The sequence below is a fragment of the Gossypium arboreum genome, chromosome 2 (assembly GCF_025698485.1).
Source record: "Gossypium arboreum isolate Shixiya-1 chromosome 2, ASM2569848v2, whole genome shotgun sequence".
Taxonomy (NCBI): domain Eukaryota; kingdom Viridiplantae; phylum Streptophyta; class Magnoliopsida; order Malvales; family Malvaceae; genus Gossypium; species Gossypium arboreum.
In genome coordinates this window covers 2,958,227-2,981,432 of record NC_069071.1, presented here as the reverse complement: position 1 = coordinate 2,981,432, position 23,206 = coordinate 2,958,227, and the positions used below count along the sequence as shown (strand labels likewise).

Here is a 23,206-nt window from a genome sequence, read left to right as displayed (position 1 = left end):
AACAAAAAAAATTATTATATTAAATATGCTAGATTCAAGTTGTCTGTATGATAGGTACAAATGTGTTTACAAATTTATCTATGCATTTTTAATTAGTATTAAAATTTAGGGTAAACTACACCTGAAGTCATGAATCTATTAATAATTTTACGTTTTAATCACTTAACTTCTAAAAGTTACAAAATTGTTACTAAACTATTTGAAAGTTTTTATTTAAGTCACTAGGTTGTTAAGTTTTTTTTTTTAAATAAAGTCTGGCTAGCGAGCTCCTAGCGACGATTCAATGATTGGTATTGTGGACCAGTACCTATCGACAAGTAGAAGAACATACATTAAATCCAAATCAATCTAACAGTCAATGTCAGAGATCGGAAAAAAGAGTTGTTTGGATTTTGGTTTACAAGTTTGTAATGTTCAAAGTTATTTCATAAAAAAAATTGAATTGTAGAAGAAAAAAGAAATGGAACTTTTAATTGGTGTAGACAATGCGAACAAAGAGGGCCATTCAACAATAGTTTAATAACCAATGACTTAAATAAAAACTTAAAAAAAGTTTAGTGACTATTTGTAACTTTTTAAAGTTAAGTGACTAAAACGTAAATTTACTAATAGTTTAGTGACCTTGGGTGTAATTTACTCTTAAAATTATACCAAACTAAAGGGCATGCTTGATACAATATTAGTACAATTAACATTATTTACAACAACCCCAATTATAGAGAAGTGATTGTTAATGTCATACACCTATAACAAAATTTGAGATTTAAATCGTATTTGAATACCAAAGTGATGATGCGACATAATACCATAGTGATACATTGTCATATATTAACGAAATCCAAATTAAAGAACCAAATTTAAAATTTTTACCAAATTCAAGGATTAATTTAGAGAAAAAGTTTTGAAATACTAAATGTTCAAGGTTGGAAAATGAAAGTTGGTTAATCAAATGTGGGGCCCCACCATTGCCAACATCCCATCACACGCAAAAGCATGCACCATATAAAAAGAAGGGAAAAAAATGAAAAATTTGACCCTTTAAAAAAGGGTAAATTGCATTAAACGTAGTTTAATTATTAATAAATTTCTTTTTGGCCATTCAATTATGAAAAATTACAAAATAATTAGGTGATCATTTTGTAATTTTTTACAGTGACAAAAAAAGAAACTTATAAATAATTGAGTGACTACAAGTATAGTTTATACAAATAATTTTGGTAAAAATAAATAATAAATGAACGAATGGGTGATTTAATGTTGGCAAAAATAAATAATAAATGAACGATTGGGTGATTTAATGTGGGGAATAAAATAAAAAAATAACACTGCAATGAACTTGGATTCAATGGTGAATCTAGAAAAATTTTTAGGAGGGGTCAAAATTAAATTATATTTTTTTGAGGGGGTAAATTATAATTTTAACATGTTAAGTTTATGATTTCATAGTTTTTAAAAGAACTAAACAAAGTTTTTTTTTATTTTGGAAGTTAAAGTACAATTTTATCATATATAAATTTATAATTTAATAAATTTTAAAGGAACTGAAATACAGTTTTCTATTTTGGGAGGACCTCTACCTGCCCCCTTTACATTCACCACTGTTTGAATTTAACAAAATAATTTTACAATATTAATAGTTGTACCTGAATTTTAAAATAGAGATTAAATTTTTAGAAATAAAAGAATAAAGACTAAATTTTAATTTTATAAAGAGTATAGGGATTTGTGACATATTTTAACCGAAAAATAAAATAAAAAATCGGCGATGACTGGATGAGTCGACTCGTGGCAATTGCGACGAGGACACGCACTCGTCCCCCATTTGACGGGTCCAAAATTAAACGTACCTAAATTTCAACCACCCTTTTTCCGCCCTTATAATTTCACTGCCCACAAGGAACCTTTACCCCCACAAACTAATTGAAACATTACAGACAACCAAAACAAAGAAAAACCCATAAAAAGGAGAGGCTATTCTCAATTACTTTCCTTTCGGTGGCGCGTATTATCCACCCGCCGAAAATGGGCCAATCTCCTCCCGTCGTTTTGGGCAGAGTAAACTCCCTCTGCGATTCCTTTACCTTCTTATCCTCTTCTGCTTTCATTTCTGGGGAGGGATTTCGCGACCAAATCGCGGTGGAGATCGTGGATTATACCGCTGAGTTACCCGATGAGTGTTTGGCTTTCGTTTTCCAGTTTCTTGGACCCGGTGATCGGAACCGGTGTTCACTAGTCTGCAAGCGGTGGTTTCGCGTTGACGGTTGGAGCCGCCACCGTTTATCTCTCAACGCTCAATCTGAAATCGTTTCTTCTTTGCCTTCTTTGTTTACCCGTTTCGATTCCGTTACCAAGCTCGCTTTACGGTGTAGTCGTAAATCGATCAGCTTGACGGATGACTCTTTGCTTACGATCTCGATCCGTTGCCGTAACCTCACACGGTTGAAGCTCCGCGGTTGCCGCGAAATCACCGACGAAGGAATGTCGACATTTGCTAAGAATTCAAAAAAATTACGAAAACTCTCTTGTGGCTCTTGCATGTTCGGCGCTAAAGCTTTAAACGCCGTCCTTGATCATTGTGCGAATTTAGAAGAGTTATCGGTAAAAAGGCTTAGAGGAATCCACGACGGAGCTGAGCCGATCGGACCTGGAGCCGCGGCTTCTTCGTTGAAAATGATTTGCTTGAAAGAGCTCGTTAACGGTCAGTCTTTTGCACCGCTTGTGGTTGGATCAAAAAACCTTAAAACTTTGAAAATTATTCATTGTTTAGGTGATTGGGATAGTGTTCTTCAATTAATTGGAAACCGAAATCAAAACTATAAAGAGAATTTAAACTGCGATATCAATTACGGCAGTAGTGATAGCAATAGCAATCCTTTAATGGAAATTCACCTTGAGAGGCTCCAAGTAAGTGATATAGGCTTATCAGCCATTTCAAAATGCACCAAAATTGAGAATTTGCATATTGTGAAAACCCCCGAGTGTTCGAATTATGGACTTGTTTGTGTAGCTGAGAATTGTAAGCTACTGAGGAAGCTTCATATTGATGGATGGAGAACTAACAGGATTGGTGATGAGGGTTTGATTGCTGTAGCCAAGCATTGTTCTAATTTACAAGAACTTGTTTTGATTGGTGTTAATGCTACCCATGTGAGCTTATCGGCCATTGCATGTAATTGTTCAAAGCTCGAGAGGTTAGCTCTTTGTGGGAGTGGAACTATTGGTGATACAGAGATTGCATGCATTGCTGCAAAATGTATGGCCTTGAAGAAACTTTGTATCAAGGGATGTCCGATTTCAGATATAGCCATCGAAGCACTCGGTTCCGGTTGTCCCAATTTGGTAAAAATTAAGGTGAGGAAATGTAGAGGAGTGAGCAGTGATGCCGGCGAATGGTTGCGTGAACAAAGGGGATCGATGTTGATCAATATGGATGCTTGCGACACAGATTGTGGGTTCGAGGCTAGTGTCAGTGACATTGGAGTTCATGAAACCGGTGTGGAGGTTGGCCAAGTAACCGCTGTTGGTGCTTCCACGAGCAGCAATGGTAGGTTAGCTTTGTTGAGGTCAAAGTTGGGGCATTTTGCTGGTAGGAATTTAGTAGCATGCACGTTGAGAAGGTGGTCTAATTGTGATGATAATTTAAATATCAACTTGTGAAATGATCTAATTGTAGATGTTTGGGAAATTTACTCTTTGCTTTGATCTCATTGCAGCCTTTGAAAGTTTATTTTCTCGTGTCATTTCATTAATGCTTACTTATTGCTTTAGATTTTCTTTTTTCTTGGAAACTTGTAAACCTTGATGGAAAGGCAATGAGAATGTTTTGAATTATATGTTGTGTTGATGATTGCGTATAGGTGTTCGTATGGTACAGCAAGTTATCGTTGTTGGGTGTAATTCGGATCGTTGAATCCCTTTAATGTTCTTGGTTTCATGTGGCATATATATATATATAATCTGCTTGGATCTTTGAATTCTGGGTTTAAGCACTCTTTTTAACAGTTTCTTTTTCCTTTCTTTTCCTAGGTGAGTTCGAGTTGCATTAAACCGAACCTTGGCGGATTACTTAACTCGGCTTCTGATACTGGTAGTCGAATTTGATACTTCACTTTCTCGAAAAAAACAACAATAGCATTGATTCAAGCTGTATTTGCTCTGAATGCAGAAATCAATATCTAGCTCAAACCCAGGTTTCATATAATCTTTCATCTCCAAAACCGAGGCATCAGCGGTGATTGACATGATGTCACTTGCCTGCGTCAAGCTTGTTCCGAGGATCTCAAGTCCAGAGGAAGGTTTGTCAACGCCGTTAATACTGCTAAAACGTCTTCGATGGCATTGTGTCCAATGAAGGCTCTTGACTTTTTTGACAGATAGTTGCTAAGTTCCATGCTTTGATGTCACCCTATTTGCTCGTCTGCAGGCCGGGGACCGTATCCTGACTACTTTTCCGACCCCTTGAATTATCTCTCCCATTGCTTTCGGAGAATACATCATCGTTGTCGTCTTCACTTTAAGAAGCTTAGACTTCATTGTTAGCAGAATCAGTTTTAGAATTTGTGGTCATATTTACCAATTGAATCTTGAATCTAAGGATAGCCCCCACCCCCCAAAAAAAAAAAACTCTTGAATTACTTTCAGAAAAGAAAAATCACAATGCAAGTTAAATTTGTAAAAAAAAAAACTTATTTGCACAAAATATTCTTAAATTACAACTTAAAATTATAATTATTAATATTGTATCAAATATATCTTTTCATTAACTTTTAATATATCATTCAATAACCGAGTTTGACATTTTTTTGATGTAATACTTGTGATAATTTTTCAATTATGTATTTTGGTGTCAAAGGTAACCGTATTAATTTTAATTAATTACAAATTTTCATTTAATTAACTCTAAAATCGAATTAAACATTTGATGCCTAACATATATAATTTATTTGTCAAGTACGGACTAAAAAATACACATGTACCAAGTTAGAAAAAGTGTCAAATTAAAATAAGAAATTATTTATTAAATCTTAATTCAAGGATTAAATATTTTTAATTATGTATTAATTCTTAGTTTAAAGTGAAGAAATTTGAAGATAATGAATTAAACTTATCATTTATATTTGAATAGATATTATTTTATTATTATATTTTAGTTAAAATTTTAAATTTAAATTTTTTATCTTATCATTAAAATTTTAATTTCAAATTAAACTAAAAGCAATTCAAAGTAATTATAAATCACTTATTTTAAGAATTTGTTTATATTTACATTTAATCATTATTAAATTTAAAATAGGCCCGGTTTAAATGAACCGGTATACGACGATGATCGAACCAAAAGGAAAATTCTATGTGTTAAAGCATAGCCGAAAATCAGAGAGGCTGTCGAAGAAGCTTTGTAATAGTTTCGTTATTGAAAAAGACAAACAAACAGAGACGTAAGGGTCCCCCGATGGAGACCGGACCAACCGGCGGTGCCCTTGGTGGCGACGATCTATCCCCGTCGTCTCCCGCGGCGGTCATATCGCGGTGGACTTTCGAGGTGTCGCGGCGATACCAGCACCTCCTGGACAAAACGGTTCCGCACGTTCTCAACCGTTGGATCGGATGTCTTGCGGTGGTGTTGATCTACGCCGTACGCGTGTACTTCGTGCAGGGGTTTTACATCGTCACCTACGGCCTCGGCATCTACTTGCTGAATTTGCTGATGGGGTTCCTTTCCCCTCAAGTGGACCCCGAGATGGAGGATGGTCCCTCGCTTCCCGTCAGTGGATCCGATGAGTTTCGCCCTTTCGTTCGTCGACTCCCCGAATTCAAATTCTGGTTCCCTCTCTTCACTGTTTGTTTTAACTGCTTTGATTTAGTCAAATGATCTGAATATTGTTATAGTTAAATTAGGTATCGTATTAGGATAATTTAATTTATTACTGATTTGAACCCTTTAAAATTTTAAGAAAGTTTAATTCGATCGAACAAATAAGCTTTTATTGCTTGATAATTCTAAGGCTTCGTTTGGGTGGGGGCGGTGCGGTGCGTTTAGCTTATTTTTTTGTCTCAAGCTACAGTATCTAATCTCATCACCACCGCTATTTTTATACTAACCGGTAAACGCACCGCTCATCCAAACTCACCCTAATTCCCAGGGCATTATGAGAGAAGGATTTAATGTTGAAGTTTTTGATCATTGCTGATAAATGAAGAAATTGCGAATTTTTATTATAAAATGAAAGAAAAATTATGGATTCTAAATCAACCGTTTCCAATTAGTAGGGTTTCTTTTTTCCACGCTCCTGAATTTTGTTACCCAAAGTTAATTAAGTACTAACTGACATAAATATATTTGGTTTTTCTAAGCTTTTCCATATGTTCAGAGTATTCTACCTTTGTACTTATGTTCGAATATGTCATAATGTCGGACATGGTAACTTTGAGGGAAATTAAGAGTCTGTGTAACATAACTCTTGACTGCTCAATGCTCATACATTTGAAGTCCATGAGAATGATTAGAAATTTCTCTTTTCTTTCTATTTCCGAGGTACTTCTTTCTAATATAGGCTTTATCACATATTCTCACTTATTTGTTGGATGGTATCTTCTTTCCGGGTCTGTTTTACAGTCCATGAAGACTACTCATTTCAGGATTCATGGTTGCCCCTCCTAACAATTTCATCTCCAGGGCTTGAATCTGAGTTCTCTCCATAGGAATGCAATGTGTTTTACCATTTATACCCAATAATTGTTGGCCTATTGGATGGTATTGATATGTAGAGACTTATGCCCTAAAGTGTTCTCTTTAGGGAAACCTTACCAGGTTATAAAAACTATTGGCAAAATCCAGTTTATTAGTCCAATTTGATTCTTAGCTTTGAGGTTTTCGAATGCGATGTGAAACGAATATCATGAGCAGCAAGTAGCTTTTATTTCTGGCATGTACTGTTTTTCTGACTATTTTTCTTCGTCTATAGTTGTTTCGTAACTTAAGGTGCATATGCAAAGCATATACAGGGTGGCATGAAACTTACTTCTTTACCTTTCGGAAATTTTTATGCTCGATGCTAAGATATTCGTCTATCATGTGTTGGCCATTTTTCTGTGTGAAGGTACTCGATCACAAAGGCCTTTTGCATTGCTTTCGTGATGACATTCTTCAGTGTGTTTGATGTGCCTGTCTTTTGGCCAATACTCCTTTTCTATTGGATAATGTTATTCATCCTGACTATGAGGAAGCAGATTCTGCACATGATCAAGTACAAATACGTCCCTTTCTCGTTCGGGAAACAGGTATTTCCGAATCCATCTTCCTTTTGTGACTTGGGGTCCCTGTTTTTCCTTGGCATATTTGATTGTGTGATCGATTGTGTTGTACTTTGTTTCTTTTGTTAGCGATACGACAGCAAGAAGGCATCTCCAACGGAAAACACAAACCTTCCCAGGGATTAAGTTCCTCAGGTGAGTGTGTGTGTGTATAAGGTTAATCGCACCAGACTTCCTTAAACTATGACCCAGATTTTGAACTGGTTTTCAAATTTTAAAATGTTCTATTGAGTCCTTAAAGTAGTAGTATTATAAAAATCAAGTCAATTTGTATCTCAGATTTGATGTGAAGAATATTTAGAATACATGGATTAAATTGTAAACACATGTATGCCTACTGCGTTAACAGTTTGAATCCGACGTGTTAAAAAAAGAAGAAGAAACAAGCCTCCTAAATTCTGTTGACATTGTCTGTTTTTTTAAGCATGTTAGACCAAAGCTGTCCGTACAGTAATTAAATGACCAGTTTAGAGTACTGATATTTTTAGAATTCAATTAGAATGTTTTTAGATCAAATAATCTCCAAAAAATGGTAAATTTCCCTTGTAGCCCTTTCAAGATTTTAAAAATTACATGTTAATATAATGGTAAATTTGCACATTAACCCCTCCAAAAATTTATGATTCATTTCTATCTCCCCTAAAGCAATTTTTTTGCTTCGCCTCTAAGTCGGACATTGAATGTATGTCCATTTCCTAATGCTTTTTTTACTGGATTTAACTTTCAGGTGCATCTGGGAAAGTTTAGCCTAGATAAGAAAACCAAAGTTACCAGACAAAGAACAGTATGTATTGATGGAACATGCAACATTTACCGTCGCCTGTAACTTCTGCCGGTAACATGTGTTTTTTACTTCTGATAATACTCAATCAAGTAGTGCAATTGGTTTATATTAAAATTTTTAGATGTGGATGGTACTTTTTAATCTTAAACAAATGTACCCTATTTATTAATTCATAACATTCACGTTGTTAAATAGATTAAAGAAGATTGTGAGATCTTATGTCAACCCGGTTATTATGATTTCATTAGCTGTTTACTTTGGAATGAAAGACAAAAAACCCAGCGTTGCAACTTACAAAAGTGGCCTTTGTCGACAGCATATAATTAATTTGTCTTTAGTTTCATTGGCTTTCAAGTGTCAACTGTCGATTGTTAACCACCAAGTTGTTATATGGGGGAATCGGATTTATTCGGGGTTTCGAGTTCAAGTTATTTTGAATTTGGATTGAGACTTGAGTTTTTCAAGTGAGATTATTTTGAGTTGTTTAGATCATTAAGATTCATATTCTTTCGAATTCGAATTATTTCAAACTGTTTCGAGTTTGAGTCGGTTTGGGGTTTGGTTTGATGAGTTCAAATTGTTTACTTTTTATTATTAAATTAGCTTATGTGGAATTTGAGTTTGGAAATGAATTTTCAGATTTGAGGGGAATTCACGTTCTAGTTTCTACTGTCAAGGAACTAATTTACAAATGACTTGGAGGTAATAACTAAGATGAAAGAATTGATCAGACAATGTTGGTAACACCTATAGTATGATCTGATTTGAAAAAGTTAAATTTTTTTAATTCTAACTTAATTTAATTAAGTTATTCAATTTTTCAATCAATTTAAATAAATAATTTAATTTTTAAATTAAAGTTAAATTGAATTTTACAATTTAAATATTAAATTAGTGTAGATATCTTTTAAATCTTTGCCAATTTTAAAAACGAAAAGCATTAATTCCTCTCAAAAAAAAAAATCAAAATGAACTTCAAATTTTCAAATTGTTAAAATTATAATTTTAAAAAATTCAAAATAATAAATTTGAGACATTCAACTATGAATTTAGCCATCAATAATATTTTAAATTAGCTTGTCTATTTTCTTAAATTTACTAAAATTTAACTTGAATAACTTTCATTTTATTCGATTTAAAATAAAAATGTCAAATTGATTAACTCAAAATTTCACTTTATTTTACTTGATTTAAGTGAACAGCATGCAAATTTAAATTGAGGAGTTAGGATGAACAGGGACGTAAATACACAATTTGGAAATGTTTTGTAATTATTATTTTTTAAATCCTGTTCTTCACAAGTGAATAAAATTAAAAAAAAAGTATTGTAAGTTTATCAATAGATCCAGCAATTTGCAATAATCATGTGACTGAATTTTTATTATTCTTGGTGTTGTATCTACCAAAAACCAACTACTAAACACAGCTCTATAGTTCCCTATTACAAAGATTATATGTATAAATTTGTAAAAACTAAGCATGTCACAATCGAGTTTTTCTCGAGACACGAAAGAGAACGACTCGACGAACATACCTTCCTCGATGAAGCAGATATAATCCATCACTCCAAGAAACTATGGATTGAAAAAAAAAAGAGAGTAAAAGATAAAAAATACATAGTCGAAACTCGGAGAGGAACGTAAACGGAAATGCATGTATAAACTCGCCTACAGTAAAAGGGTGCATATCGATACATACCCAATGCCTGATAAGATCCATCTGCATTCCCCCCAACTCGGTCTTGGCACGGTGGTTTCAACTCGGTCGAGGTGTATACATTCCTGGGCTAATGATTTTTTTAGTTTTGTAATGTCTTGTCGAAACCTGTTGTGCCTCTGTCTGTTCTTGTTTCATCGTGCTTTCTTTTACTTCGACGTTTTGATCTGGATGTTCGTGTCTTTGTAGTATGCTTGATGATTGGTTCTTGGATTCTTATCACTGGCTTCTCGTGAGAAGGGAGTTCAGGGGGAGTATCAGGCCATGGAGTGCGTTTTGATGGGACCGTGATCTCCAAAGGTGGGTCAATTATCCATCTGCAAGATGTGTAAAACTAATGAGAAGATAACATGGAGAGGAGACCGAGCAAGAGAAACCAATCCTGAGTTATCAAAGTCGAAAAACAAAATACGCTGAAAAAAACAACTGTAATGCTATATTTAGTTACTAGAGTTATAACCACATGGTTCCAGCCTATGAGCAAAAATCATACTCGACACAATCGATTTCTCGAACATTTGTGGTTATTTATACCACACTACCATTTTAATTCTAAGAAACTATCGAGGTGACTTAGTTTCAGAAATGAATCAACAAGTGATGAATATTTGACCGTGACATCTGTAAGAACGGGTGCTCAATACGGCATTTCTTGATGCTACTCCCTATATAAAGATGTATTATAAGTTGACACACCTAACAGTCGAGACACATTGATTCCGTTAGTGATCTGTTATTCGAGTTTCTTAGTTTACGATCAGTTCGATATCAAACTAGTTGAGTACCATTAGGCAACACAATAATATTATAAGGAGAATAGGATAAGATACTCACCTAGGAGGGAACTTGCTATCAGCACGAGCTTCAACTCGAAGCCACCAGAGCAAAACTCGACGTCCACAGCTTCCAAGAGGCTCCACCACCGACGGGTCTTTAACCAAATCCAATGGACTCTCGATATCCCCATCCAATGTATCAATATCTTTCATCCATTCCGGCTTATCTCCGTCTTTCCAAAGCAAACTAGAATTCAAAATGAATCCCGACCACTCCAACTTCCTAGGCAGCACGGTTGCTCTATCATCAATATAAACAGCACTTTTCCCAGCAAATGGCAATGTGTTAAACGTATGCCACCCTGCCAACATATTAGACACGTTACAAGCCGGACCTTGAACCGGCATTCGAGGATTCTCCTCTTCCCCTCTCTTCTCAACCACAGTCTCATCGATATTAGCCGAGCTAGCAAGTATTCCGACAGAAACCGCACCGAACCATTTCACATTTTGGATCTCATCGAAAAGTTCCATACTATGCATATTACTATCATCAGCAAATATAACAATTCCATCCAATTTCTTCTCTCTTACAATTCTGTCCCCAAAAAATAAGCACAAGAAATCGAATCAATTTCTAAATTTTTTACAATCTAGTCCCTAATATTGCATAAAATCATATAAATTACCGTTACCTTAAACCACGAAGCCGCATTTTGGTTTCCAATTTATGGCGTCCGTCCCATGAATTCGGCATCCGTTGATTGAATCCCACGTGGATGGTTCTCAGACCGGATTTAGCGATAAGCGACGCCGTTTCATTGCTAACGCCGCCGGCTTCAACGACGATCCACACCAGATCGTAAGGGACCAGCATCAACGAATGCATCACACCGGTCAAATGCAGTGATTGGAATGTCCGTACATACGTCGGCGTGACCACGATAATTTTCCTGGGATCCTTCACACCAAATTGTAACCTCTGCTCCGTTTGGACCCTTTCGATGATCCGGTGTGCCTTCATGACCTCAACCGGATTCGGATGCGGCCACGGTCGGATCCGGATCCCGTGCCGCCCGACAACCACCCGGGAGTTCGTCGCCGTCTTGTTAGGAAATGGTAACGGGACGTTCCCGACGGGGTCAGCGGGAATAACTGAGCGGATATCTAGGGTTTTGGCAAGCTCGGTAGGGGAATGAAACGGCGACGTATAGGTAGAAGAAGTAGATAACAAAAGGAAAACCAAACGAGAAAAACGGAACCCAAGGAGTAAGCTAATTAAGCAAGACAGACCATGGAGGACAAGCCAAAAAACGGCCGCCGGCGATTTAAAAGCTCCATCGGAAGAAGAATCCAACGGTCCCGATGATCTGAAACTATTACTCCGACGACCTAGATAACTCTGTTGTAACGCCGAAAGCTTCATTTTTGGCCACAACCCAATCTCCGGCGACCGAAGCAACAACAAAAAAGCAAAAAAGAAAAAGAAAAAGAAAGGAGAATAAAGATTAATTTTTTTTCTGCTCAAATTATTGTGGTAGGTTCGATTTGGTGGTGAAGGATGGGCTTAATGAGTTGATTAAAAGAAAGGATTTTTTTTAAAGATTACTTTGGAATCAAGGGATGAATTGATCTTTGGGGTTATTTTTCAAATTTACTCCTAATTTAATTTTGTTGCTTTTATGTTCTTAATTTGTTCTTCATTGTATACACTGAAAGTAAAGAGAGAGAGAACATGGAGGAGTTAGAGAGAGAAAGTGAGACAAAGACATTAGCCCATGTTATAGGGGCCCAAGCCAGGTGGCAATACCAAAAGCTTAATTCTAATTTATTTTGGACATGATTAATTTTATCAAACAAAATGAATTTATTACTAAACTTCCACCAATCAATTACTCTCATTAAGAACAAAGAGAGCATAATTAACTTTTTAATTTTAATTTTTAATATTTGCCTCATATTTATTTTTTTCAATTTTAATTTAATAGAGTTAATTGCAACACACGTCTCGAATTGTTATCCATATTTTAAGTTGATCTATAAATTTTTGAAACGTTTGACTCGAGTTTCTAAAATATTAGTATTGTATTAATCAATTTATTCCATTCGTATAGAACCAACGGGTTGTTAAATGTTTGTTCGGATTTGAGGCAGAGCAAATATAAAACAGGTTAAATTATGCCATCGGTCCTATACTCTTTGAAAAGTTGGAATTTAGTCACCGTACTTTTATTTTCAGGAATTTAGTTCTTTTACTTTTTAGTTTTCAAAATTTAAGTCTGATTATTAACACTGTTAATTTTTTTGTTAAATTTGTTGGTGTGAAATGTTGAAATAAGAAAAAAAACTCTTGGTAGTCATGTAATTAAAAAAAAGTTGTATTGAACCTAAATTTAACCCAAAAAAATTTAACGGTATTAACAATTAGACATGAATTTTGAAAAGTATTGTGGCTCATAGCATATTTTAACCTATAAAATATGTTGATCAAATTTTAAACATGTGTATACTATTATCCTGGATGACTTGGATTTAATGTTAAAAATGAAGATAGTGTCATTAAAATTTAAAATGACTATTTTTTTAATACGTTAGACCCGAGTTGTTCATATGAAGGGACTATACGTTTTAAAATTTGATCCACATAGATTTAAATACGATTCATATTCTATTAGAACTAAAATTTGAACTCAAATTGACAAAAGACATGATTAATATGATATAGATATTTTGAAGACTAAATTTTGTTACTCTAAAGTTTAGGACTAATTTAGAATATGATTTATCATTTAGGGATGTGTAATATAATTAACCACTTTTATATAAAATAAATTTGAGAAATTTATAATACTAGGATTTTGCTAATTTAACACTTTAAGAGATTTATCAAGCAAGTTTTTTAAGTAAGTTATTGTTTTCAACAATATTTAATTTTTACAATTAATTATAAATAATAAAGCGAATTAAGGTTAATAAATATCCTAAAACATAAACACCCTCTAAAGAAACTATACCTAATATTAATTACAATAAGTTAGCTATGTTTCCAAATTATAGGATATTTTAGATTTTCATCTAAGCATATATCAAATTTGGCATTTTTCATATTTCTTTATTTTCTCTTTCCAAAAAAAAAAAAAAAACCCACAAACTTTTTATTCTTTTTGAGGGATTTTTTGGATAAATTGCACCTAAGGTCACTAAACTATTAATAAGTTTACGTTTTGGTCATTCAACTTCAAAAATTTGCAAAATGGTCATTGAATTATTTGAAACTTTTTATTTAAGTCATTGAACTATTTGAAAGTTTTTATTTAAGTCATTGGACTATTAAGTTTTTTAATATAAAAAAAAAGAGTCCGACTAGCGAGCTCTAAGCAACGATGACACTCAGTACAGTAGATCAGTGGCGGAGCCAGGGGGCTAATAAGGGCCCCGACCCCCTAAAATGGAAAATTTTCTATTTAGGCCCCATTATAATTTATTAAATTTCAAAATAGTAATGGTAAAATTGCACTTTGGCCACCAAAAAATGATGAAATTTTGATTTAATCCTTTAAAAATTATAAATATATAGACTATTAAAATAGTGAAATTGCATTTTTCCTATCGTAAAAATAAACAATTTAAGTTTGGCACCCCGAATTTTTTTTTTTTGGTTTCGCCCCTACGGTAGACCAATACTTAGAAGAACACACAATCTAAGTCAATCTGATGGTTAGTGTCAGGGATCATAGAATAAAGTTATAAAGATTTTTGTTCATAGATTCGTGACATTCAAAGTTGTTTCATGAAAAAAAATTGAACTATAGAAGATAAAGGAAATAAGAGCTTTCAATTGGTGTAGACGAACAAGGAAGGCATACAATAATAATTTTAACAGTTGAATGACTTAATGAAAACTTTCGAATAGTTCAACGACCATTTTGTGACTTTTTGAAGTTGAGTGACTAAAACGCAAACTTATTAATAATTTAGTGACCTTAAGTATGGTTTACCCAATTTTTGTGTTGGTTAAATCGCGTGTAAATTATTACCAGATTAGTTTATATTATTCGAACTCCATCAAACTTTAAAAAATGTAAATCGCAAGCAAAAACCAATCATTATTATGCCGTTAAGAGAAATACTTAAATATTTATAATAATTCATTAAAGCATTCTAATTATTTTCTTTATTTATTAATAAAATAAATATGTAATATGAGATTATTGGTTCCTTAATTAGAAAAAAAAAAATTGGTAGAGTAGGAAAGAGAGAATCGGTTTGGTGGAATGGATCTATTGATGGTTGAGTCGAGCCATATTTGTGTAAGCTTTTCTCACAATATTGATTAATTAATTGATTAAATTATTAAACAAATATGGAGATGGGGTGATAATATAATATGACCTAATTGATAGGGACTTGAAATGTAACAAGGTTGGTCAATAATTTTAAGAATCTTTTTATGCATGCAAGAGTATTTGGTAAGTATGCTATACGTAGAGAAAATGGTACGTTATTGATGCGTGATTTGAGATTACTTAATTTAAAGTGGTTCACATCGTAAGAGTGTAGAAAGTTGATATAGAGTTGCTTTTGGAGAAAACGAAGAATTGTGATAACAGAGGTTAATAGCATTTGTGTGTCTTTTAAGGAAATGAGAAGAGTCTCCTTTATGAGTAAAGAGAAGTTCATGATATAGACTTCGTAAGTTGTCCAATAGAGTTATGGGTTAGGGGCGTAATCGAGCCGAGTTTGAATATTGACAAGCTCGAGCTCAACTCAAAATTCGAAGCTCGACACTCGACTCGAACTTAATCGAATATCTATTTTTAAGCTCGATCACAACTTACGTATAATACATGGACTAATATCTATTTATATATTCAATACTCGACTCGAGATTGATCGAATATCTTCAAGTCATATCTATTTTGTCAAATATGCTTGTTAAATTTTGTTATTAGTCCATGTATTATACGTAAGTTGTGATTTAATCTTATACCCTAATTTGGTCAAATTCAGTCAATGTACTTCTCGAAAAGTCAAGTTTAGTCTATGTATTTTTCAATTTTCAATCCTGAACCAAATGTTAGTGGTTAAATCGTTAGGTCGAATTCAGCCCTTGGTCCAATTAGTTGTGGATTTAGTCTTTGTACTTCATTTTGATAATGTTTAATCCCTATGCTTTTTAAATTTTAAAATATTAATCTTAACTCAAACTATAATCATTAAATCCAATAAGTAAAATAACATTGATTTTCTATGAATATTATGTGAAAATAGCAAGCTGATATGACGTTGCACATATGGTTATATGTTTGCCACATAAAACTTTGAAAATAGTAGAATTTAATCACTACCGTTTGGTGAGTATCAAAATTTCAAATTTAATCACCAAATCTATTACTCAAGCATAGTATAGGGACTAATTGCAGAATTTGACCTATTATTTAAAAGCTTTTATTTCCTTGTTGTTGCCACTTTAGGCCATTTTCACATTAAGGCTTAAACAATGCTTTTTTTTTTTTTTTGAAAGCAAGGCTTAAATAATGTTGATTTCAAATAAAGGTACAAGCAAAGGAATATTAGATCACTAACATAATTCAAGCATGTTGAATAAAAAAATCAATTTTAAAATTTTAAAATTTAAGTTAAACTATTAACATTAATAAAATTATTTTATTAAATTTAGGTTCATTATAATGTCATTTTAAAAAATTAACAATGTGACCTAATTCTCGAATTTGGGAGCTAAATTGATTAAATCAATCGGTTTAATTTTACCTTTTGGTCACTAACTTAACCAATTAATCTCTCGATATCACTTAGACGGGATAGGAACAATTGAATATATACTTGACAAGGTCTCCTCTTGATTGCACTTATCTAATTATTCACCTAAAGTGTTAATTTTAGGATTCTATGTTTATTCAATCTAGTCCAAATCCTTTCAGTTTAGTCTCTAAACCTTAGATTAATTAATTAACATTTCAATTAATCAACTACAATAGAAAATTAGTTCATATCCATATTCAATAAACAAAAACCGTTCATTTTCATATTAATTTAAATATTTAAATCACACAAAAAATAATAGAGTTTAGAAATGTTTAGAAATTGAGATGAAATCCTCGATTTGATCATTGAAATGAAGCATAAACATGAAATCCACAGCCCCGATTATTCGATTGTAAGATTGGATTAAGAAATAACTAAAAACCTACTTAAGTTTGATGCAAAACTCAAAAGATACAAAAGGTCCTTGTACCTTTGAATGCAAAAAAAAAAAATGCAAAAAAGTATATCTAAAACAAGTAGAAACTAAACCCTAAAATTTACTCTAATAAAAAAGCTCTCCTAAAACATTTCTTAAAGTAACTTAAATAGTCTGACATGTGTTGATCTAAAATGGTTAAAAAAAAACCTACTAAACAGCTGATTTAAGCTTGAATTGACTAAGAATTGCCCCTATAAACTTTGCCTCATCACGCTTTGATGTCGCGACACCTAGACCTTGGTGTCGTAACATCCTCAACATTCTACTCCCAGGGATGTTTACTAGCTTTAGTGTCATGGTTGTGATCTCTAATGTTGTGACTTGCACATTTGGATGACTTGGGCTCCTCAAACTTGGTGATTGCCCACAATGTCGAGACCTTGAAGGCTCAATGTAGCGATCCTAAAGGTTGCTGTCATGACATCACTCCCTTGATGTCATAACTCCATCAACATTCTACTACAATAAGCCCTTGTGGTGGTGGAAGGCTTCAGTGTTGCGACACCAGGGATTTGGTGTCGCGACCTTGACCACAATGGCAACATTTCTTCAAGTTTTGGCCTTCACCACTTCTTGTACAAGCTCAAGTTATCCATTAAATTCTCAAAGGCACGATTTTTCCACTTTGGTCCTAAAAAGTACTCAAATGCATAAAAACTAAATTCTAAAATAAAATCTTATAATTACTAAAAAGTACTAAATAAAGTTATAAAATACTTGGGTATAAGCTCATTAAGTGTAAAAAAAAAGTTTAATTTGACATATAAGTTTACAACATAACATTGGGCTTGTGACTGTCGCTATGAAAAATCTGTCATTATTTTGTTTTTCTCGTTTAGTTTGAAAGAAGAAAAATTGAGATTGTTCTTTTTAAAATAAATTATTAAATCTACCTTTTTATAGCTTCAAGAAAAATATGAGATTTATTTTTAAATTTATATTAAATCAACTCTTTGAATCATATCCATTAAAAAGTGTGGATGAAGCTTGAGAGAAGAAGTGTGCTTCAAAGATGGTGAATTGGGAAAGACGAGAGAACACTAAAAAGAATGAACAGAATACAAAAAAACAAAGAAATAAGGGAAAAGGAAATAAAGTAAAAATAAAAATAAAAAAGGGTTATTTTAAAAAAAAATGTATTTAAATTATGTGGTGATGACATGGATGACACGTCAACATTTAACGGCATGATTTGTACCACATCAGACTTCCATTACACCATTAACGCTGGATAACGACATAGTGACCAAAATATTACAAATTGGTAATGTTAGTAACCAAAACCTAAAAAATTAAAGTTTAGTGACCAAAACGTAATTTAAACCATACATAAATGACTATTTTTATAGTCTAAACCTCTATACATCTAATCACTAATCTCGACACACCCACCACCATCTGGTATCCACTGAGCCACTACCATTTGGCATCCATCAAGTGACCACCGTTGTTCGTTTGCCACCATGGTACATAATCAAATGTATAATCTTTTCGCCCTCCACATCTCCACCATCATCGTCTTTCATATCCTGACCTGACACACCTTTGACTTCAAGCTTTAGTTGTCTTCTGACGCACACACATTCAATATAGGATCTCAGATTCTCGTAAAGGTAACTTGCAAGTCAACAATATATATGTCAGAATTAGAGCTTTCCATGGGCCGGATCAAGTCAAAGCCCGATTCTAAGAAAATTTTCATGCCTAGACCTATTTTCAAGGCAGCCCATCCCATCCAAAAAGCTTATTTTACTACTCAAAAATATTTTTTTAATTGATATTTTATGTTTTATAATTAAATTTAAATTTTAAAAATATTTTTATTATTGAAATTAAATTTGGGCCGAGCTGGGTTAACTCGAGACACAAAAATCTTTATCCAAACTCAGCTTAAGTTGAGTCGAACCAATTACCCTATCCTTGGACAAGTCTAGTCAAAATCTTTGTTATTGACTGGTATTGATTCTCTGCTGTAATTGCTTTGGGTTAATGATAACAGTTATTTTTTATGAATCAAAATGGAAAAAATTGTTTTGTAATATTTGTGAAGATTTTAAGAGGAGTTCAAATAAGGGAATGAAAGTGTTGATGAGAATAAGAATAAGAAATAGATGAAGTATCATTGATGGAACTGTTTTTCAGCATGTTTTATGCTTAATTAAATGTCTTCCTAGATCATATGGTGAAATTTCAGTTTGAGTTTTGATTCTTTTGCATCAAAGACGTTCCAGGCAATATAACCTCATTAGTATGAGTTTTGACTGTTACACTCATCTTTATAGTTGGACTCACTCGTGGGTAAATCAAATTGATCCTATTCGATTATTTCAGTTACATTATTCCTTAAATCGATTTGATTATTTTGATTTGTATAAATTAATCGATTTATTTAATTATTATCATATAAGAACTGAATCCACCGTATGCACACCTTCACCTTCTGCTCACTTACTTCTCTTTCATTTTATTGAATTTTTTTAATAGATGTTGGAGCAATCCTTGCGGAGGACACCGCCTGCAGTTGAAAAAAATTGTGCCAGTGCCGGTGCGAAAGGATTTTGGATTCGATGTTACTGGAAATCATTGGGAATTTGCGTTTTAAAGTCTTGGAATTGTTTGGAACTCTTGAAGATGAACTCAAGGGAGAAGAGTCAAACCTTTTGCTTCGATTGTCCACTGCAGTAGTAAAGGCATACGTTAGTGTTGAGAAGTTGTAGAAGCATCTAACTTGTTCATGCAGATGAAGAATCATGGTCACAAGCCTGATACTGTTTCTTATAGGGTCCTTGCTGGTAGCCTAGCTAGAAATGCAGCTGCCTTGGTTGATGGTTATAGTGAAGCAGGACAAACAGAAAAGGCATTTAACCTAGTTCTTAAGCTGCATAAGCAGGGATTTCTAGTGAGGAAGATTTCTTGCTCTCTTTGTAAAAGAGGATATGTAAAGAAGGCTGTAACTCTTTTTAATGAAATGCCAAAGAGGGGCATACAGCCAGATGAAATTACCTAGTCAGATTTGAAGCATGGTATCGTGAAAGCTAAGAGAGATGTGAGACATAAGGACCTCTGAGATTCAAGTGGCTGATTTATCTTCTTTGAATGGGCTAGCAAGGCATTTGAAGAATTGTCTCTCTCTGTAGAAGGATTGCTTTAATGGCTGCGTTTTAGATAATAATATCATAGAAAAACTGAATTTTCTTATAAGCAACTATCAGTCAATACCTTGGATAATCACCTTCCCTTCCATTTTATTTCTAGGTTCTGCAAGTTGAGTCATTAATATCAAAGATTCAAAATTCTAGCTTGGACATACATATACCAGTTCCTAAAGTCTTCCAATCAGCATCTTCCTTATGAATTGAGTTCAGCATCTCTTGAGGTAATTTACAACCCAAAATCATTGAAGTTAAAGCTCGTATTTTGTTTTCATGTTTACAAGTAGATCATCATTATCATATTGTCTAAATGATTACCAAAGGTTTTTACTAAGATGAGAGGTCATCTACTGGAGGGTGAATGGCATCTGACCTGTAAAGTTTTAAGATGTGAGAAAATAAATAGATATCTTTTTGTTTCGATTTTTATGTTTAAAGAAAGCTAAGAGGTATCGACATTTCAGGAGGACTAGCAAAGTGGTATGATTGACTGCAGCAAATTAAGCATGTAGGATATGAACAAGAATCATCCGTCATTAAGGAAGCCGTAAGGGATCGAGTGGGTAGTGTTGGACCAAGCTCAGAAATACTAGTGAGAATTGCCGAGAGTTTGAGCTTGAATTCAAACATGGAGATTCTGATAGAGGCTGTTGCCCTTGAAAAGTTGAAGGAGAATGCTGAACAAGCTGAAATAACTACAGAAATCGAGTGTATTGATAACCTTATTGCTCTTGGAACCCACATGCATCGTCGCCTTGTCTTAAGGAAAAAATCTCAGACCTGTAGCCCAGTTCTAATGCCTCCTGATTTCATTTGCCCCCTTTCCCTACGGCTAATAACCGATCCGGTGATTGTGGCATCGGGACGAACCTATGAACAGGCTGTCATCAAGAAATGGATTGATCTCGGGATCAATGTGTGCCCCAAGACACGGAAGACTTTGGCTCACACGCTTTCTATACCTAATTACACAATGAAGGCACTGATTGCAAACTGGTGCGAGTCAAACAATGTGAAGTTGCCTGATCCCATGGAGTCCACGAGTTTAAATCAGGTCTATCCGCTTCGTGCAACCGAGGTTAAGAAGTTGGTTGAGGAAATGAAGAGTACATCAACTGATACTCAAAGGGCAGCCGCAGCTCAACTCAGGTTACTTTCCAAGCAAAGTAAAGATTATCGGACTATAATAGCCAACTATGGGGCAATTAGCTTGTCAGTTGATTTGCTTTGTTCACCAGATACAAAGACTCAGGAAAATGCTGTTACAGCACTTCTTATCAAATATTTATAACAACAAAACGGCAATTGCTAATGCAAATGCGTTTCAGCCTCTGATTCAAGTGCTTGAGACTGGAAGTCCAGTAGCTAAAGAAAAGTCGGCTGCCTGTCTTCAGCCTTACGGTCATTGAGGTTAACAAGAGCCAGGATTGGAAGGTCCGGGGCAATCCAGCCTCTTGTTGATTTGCTGGGGAATGGTACTCCTAGGGGAAAGAAAGATGCAACATCAGCCTTGTTTAATCTGTCATTATTTCATGGAAACAAGGCCCGAATTGTGCAAGCTGGAATGGTTGATAAGGCAGTCGTTCTTTTGGCAAACGTTGCTACAATTCCTGAAGGGAGGACCGCAATTGCACAAGAGGGTGGGATTCCCAGGCTTGTTGAGGTTGTTGAATTGAGTTCAGCGAGAGGAAAGGAACATGCCGCGGCTGCTCTTTTATATCCCTGCACATGCAGCTCTAGGTCTTGTAGTGTGGTGCTGCAAGAAGGAGCTGTTCCACCATTAGTGGCATTGTCTCGGTCCAGCATTCCGAGAGCTAAAGAGAAGGTATACTGCTTCTCAATCATCTCCTTTATTTAAGTCTTGAGCAAAAACAATATCATAAGCTTCTGCATGTTGCAGGCACAGGTACTTCTGAGCTACTTTCGAAACCAACGACATGGTAATGCTGAAAGTGACTGAATGTCAGGGAACACAACCTTCATTGCCGTCCAAGGTACTTTGGTCTATAATGTTTGTTGTACATTTGATGTTGCAAGTGATGCATGTGAAAGTTTTGCTGCTTGAAGTTACAGGGTTTGTTGTAGAGAGAAGAAAATAAATAAATTTTTAGAGGATTTGATTGAGAGTCAACTTGTGAAATACCTTGTGTATATGAGAAATTGTGCATGTTGGAAAGGGATTTTCATACATTTTTGACTCACTGTTTTTCATACACTATTAAACATTCAGATTGATTTGTAAGCTATTCTTCCTTTGTTTGCAGGCTACCAAGATCATGAATTTATGATCTATTAACCTTGATTTTGTTCCATTTGCTTAACCGTATCCATTGAAACTTATTTAAGCTACTGTTCAGCTACCAAAATCCACTTTTATGTATGTATATTTTAATATTACATAAAAAAAACGTGGATTTAGTCGAAACGGTAAAATTAATGTAAGTAAAGATTTTAATATTTTGGGTTCGAATCTGATTCTGTACATGTATTTTGATTAGAATATACTCTAAGTCTCTATACTCTATCTAAATTTAGAATTTAATTCTTCTACCTTTTGGATTTAAAAATGTAAATCTAATAGTTCTCACTGATAAAATTCTTTTGTTAAATTCAAGTTAAACTTGTCTGTGAATTGGGTAACCCGCTTGGCCCGATAAGCCTAGCCCGTTTGGACAAACATTTTTCACCTCAAGTCAACTCGACTCGGCCTAAATTCAATTTAAATAATAAAAATATTTTTTAATATAAGTTTAATTATAAAATATCAATTAAAATATATGTATTTAATATTTTATTAATTGTTAATAGTAAAACGGGATTTTTAGGTTAAGTGGGTGGGTCAGAATGGACTCGAATTTTAAAAAAATTTTGAAACCAAGTCTCGACCTACACATCTAATTTAGGTTCATTATAATATTATTTTTTAAATTGTATAACTACCAAGTGAATATTCAAATGTTTAAATGAAATTTTATTTTTTAATATTTTTATTAAAATATTTTTAAGGCTTAATATAAAAAAAACCTTATAAAATAATTTAATAATCAATTTATCTCATAACCAAATATAAGTAATCAATAAAACCGTCAAATGACCAAATTATGTGTAAACCCCTCATGGTCGTTGTGGTCACCACATGTCATGTCAAAAGAGGGGGCAGGCAATGGGCTTGGCTTGGAAAAATAAAATTTGTTTATACAGT

General features: G+C 33.9%; 3 protein-coding genes and 1 pseudogene across 6 annotated transcripts; 3 read left to right on the top strand and 1 right to left on the bottom strand.

The window, feature by feature from the left end:
* The first annotated feature begins 1,743 nt into the window (after positions 1 to 1,743).
* On the top strand, positions 1,744 to 4,581 carry LOC108466908 (F-box protein SKIP2). Of its 3 annotated transcripts, none has more exons than XR_001868719.2 (4): positions 1,744 to 3,544; positions 4,027 to 4,087; positions 4,166 to 4,295; positions 4,424 to 4,581. XR_001868719.2 is itself a non-coding variant. In XM_017767273.2 (1 exon), exon 1 carries the CDS (start codon positions 2,023 to 2,025, stop codon positions 3,655 to 3,657), a length of 1,635 nt encoding a protein of 544 aa, XP_017622762.1. In that variant the 5' UTR covers positions 1,744 to 2,022; the 3' UTR covers positions 3,658 to 3,974. The 3 variants fall into 3 exon arrangements, 1 of the variants encoding a protein (XP_017622762.1); XR_001868720.2 differs by having other exon boundaries at positions 4,374 to 4,581; XM_017767273.2 differs by lacking the exons at positions 4,027 to 4,087; positions 4,166 to 4,295; positions 4,424 to 4,581 and having other exon boundaries at positions 1,744 to 3,974.
* Positions 4,582 to 5,338: 757 nt separating this feature from the next.
* Positions 5,339 to 8,320, top strand: LOC108466910 (protein RER1A-like). Its single transcript, XM_017767277.2, has 4 exons — positions 5,339 to 5,820; positions 7,098 to 7,278; positions 7,381 to 7,446; positions 8,039 to 8,320. The coding sequence occupies exons 1-3, from the start codon at positions 5,450 to 5,452 to the stop codon at positions 7,435 to 7,437; spliced, it is 609 nt and encodes a 202-aa protein (XP_017622766.1). The 5' UTR covers positions 5,339 to 5,449; the 3' UTR covers positions 7,438 to 7,446; positions 8,039 to 8,320.
* Positions 8,321 to 9,447: 1,127 nt separating this feature from the next.
* On the bottom strand, positions 9,448 to 12,384 carry LOC108466909 (beta-1,4-xylosyltransferase IRX14). Of its 2 annotated transcripts, XR_001868721.2 has the most exons (4): positions 11,283 to 12,384; positions 10,646 to 11,185; positions 9,794 to 10,128; positions 9,448 to 9,669 (listed from the first exon to the last, which is right to left on the bottom strand). XR_001868721.2 is itself a non-coding variant. In XM_017767276.2 (3 exons), exons 1-3 carry the CDS (start codon positions 12,011 to 12,013, stop codon positions 9,894 to 9,896), a joined length of 1,506 nt encoding a protein of 501 aa, XP_017622765.1. In that variant the 5' UTR covers positions 12,014 to 12,384; the 3' UTR covers positions 9,448 to 9,893. The 2 variants fall into 2 exon arrangements, 1 of the variants encoding a protein (XP_017622765.1); XM_017767276.2 differs by having other exon boundaries at positions 9,448 to 10,128.
* Positions 12,385 to 19,419: 7,035 nt separating this feature from the next.
* On the top strand, positions 19,420 to 21,964 carry LOC108466200 (U-box domain-containing protein 4-like; annotated as a pseudogene).
* The last annotated feature ends 1,242 nt before the right edge of the window (positions 21,965 to 23,206 follow it).

What these genes read in the sequence shown, in the direction of transcription:
- LOC108466908 (XM_017767273.2), top strand. Translation starts at nt 2,023, where the DNA reads ATGGGCCAATCTCCTCCCGTCGTTTTGGGCAGAGTAAACTCCCTCTGC.
- LOC108466910 (XM_017767277.2), top strand. Translation starts at nt 5,450, where the DNA reads ATGGAGACCGGACCAACCGGCGGTGCCCTTGGTGGCGACGATCTATCC. An exon ending in CTCCCCGAATTCAAATTCTG is followed by an intron (nt 5,821 to 7,097) that starts GTTCCCTCTCTT and finishes TTCTGTGTGAAG; the next exon opens with GTACTCGATCACAAAGGCCT. An exon ending in CTTTCTCGTTCGGGAAACAG is followed by an intron (nt 7,279 to 7,380) that starts GTATTTCCGAAT and finishes TTCTTTTGTTAG; the next exon opens with CGATACGACAGCAAGAAGGC.
- LOC108466909 (XM_017767276.2), bottom strand. Translation starts at nt 12,013, where the DNA reads ATGAAGCTTTCGGCGTTACAACAGAGTTATCTAGGTCGTCGGAGTAAT. An exon ending in ATGCGGCTTCGTGGTTTAAG is followed by an intron (nt 11,186 to 11,282) that starts GTAACGGTAATT and finishes TTTTGGGGACAG; the next exon opens with AATTGTAAGAGAGAAGAAAT. An exon ending in GATAGCAAGTTCCCTCCTAG is followed by an intron (nt 10,129 to 10,645) that starts GTGAGTATCTTA and finishes CACATCTTGCAG; the next exon opens with ATGGATAATTGACCCACCTT.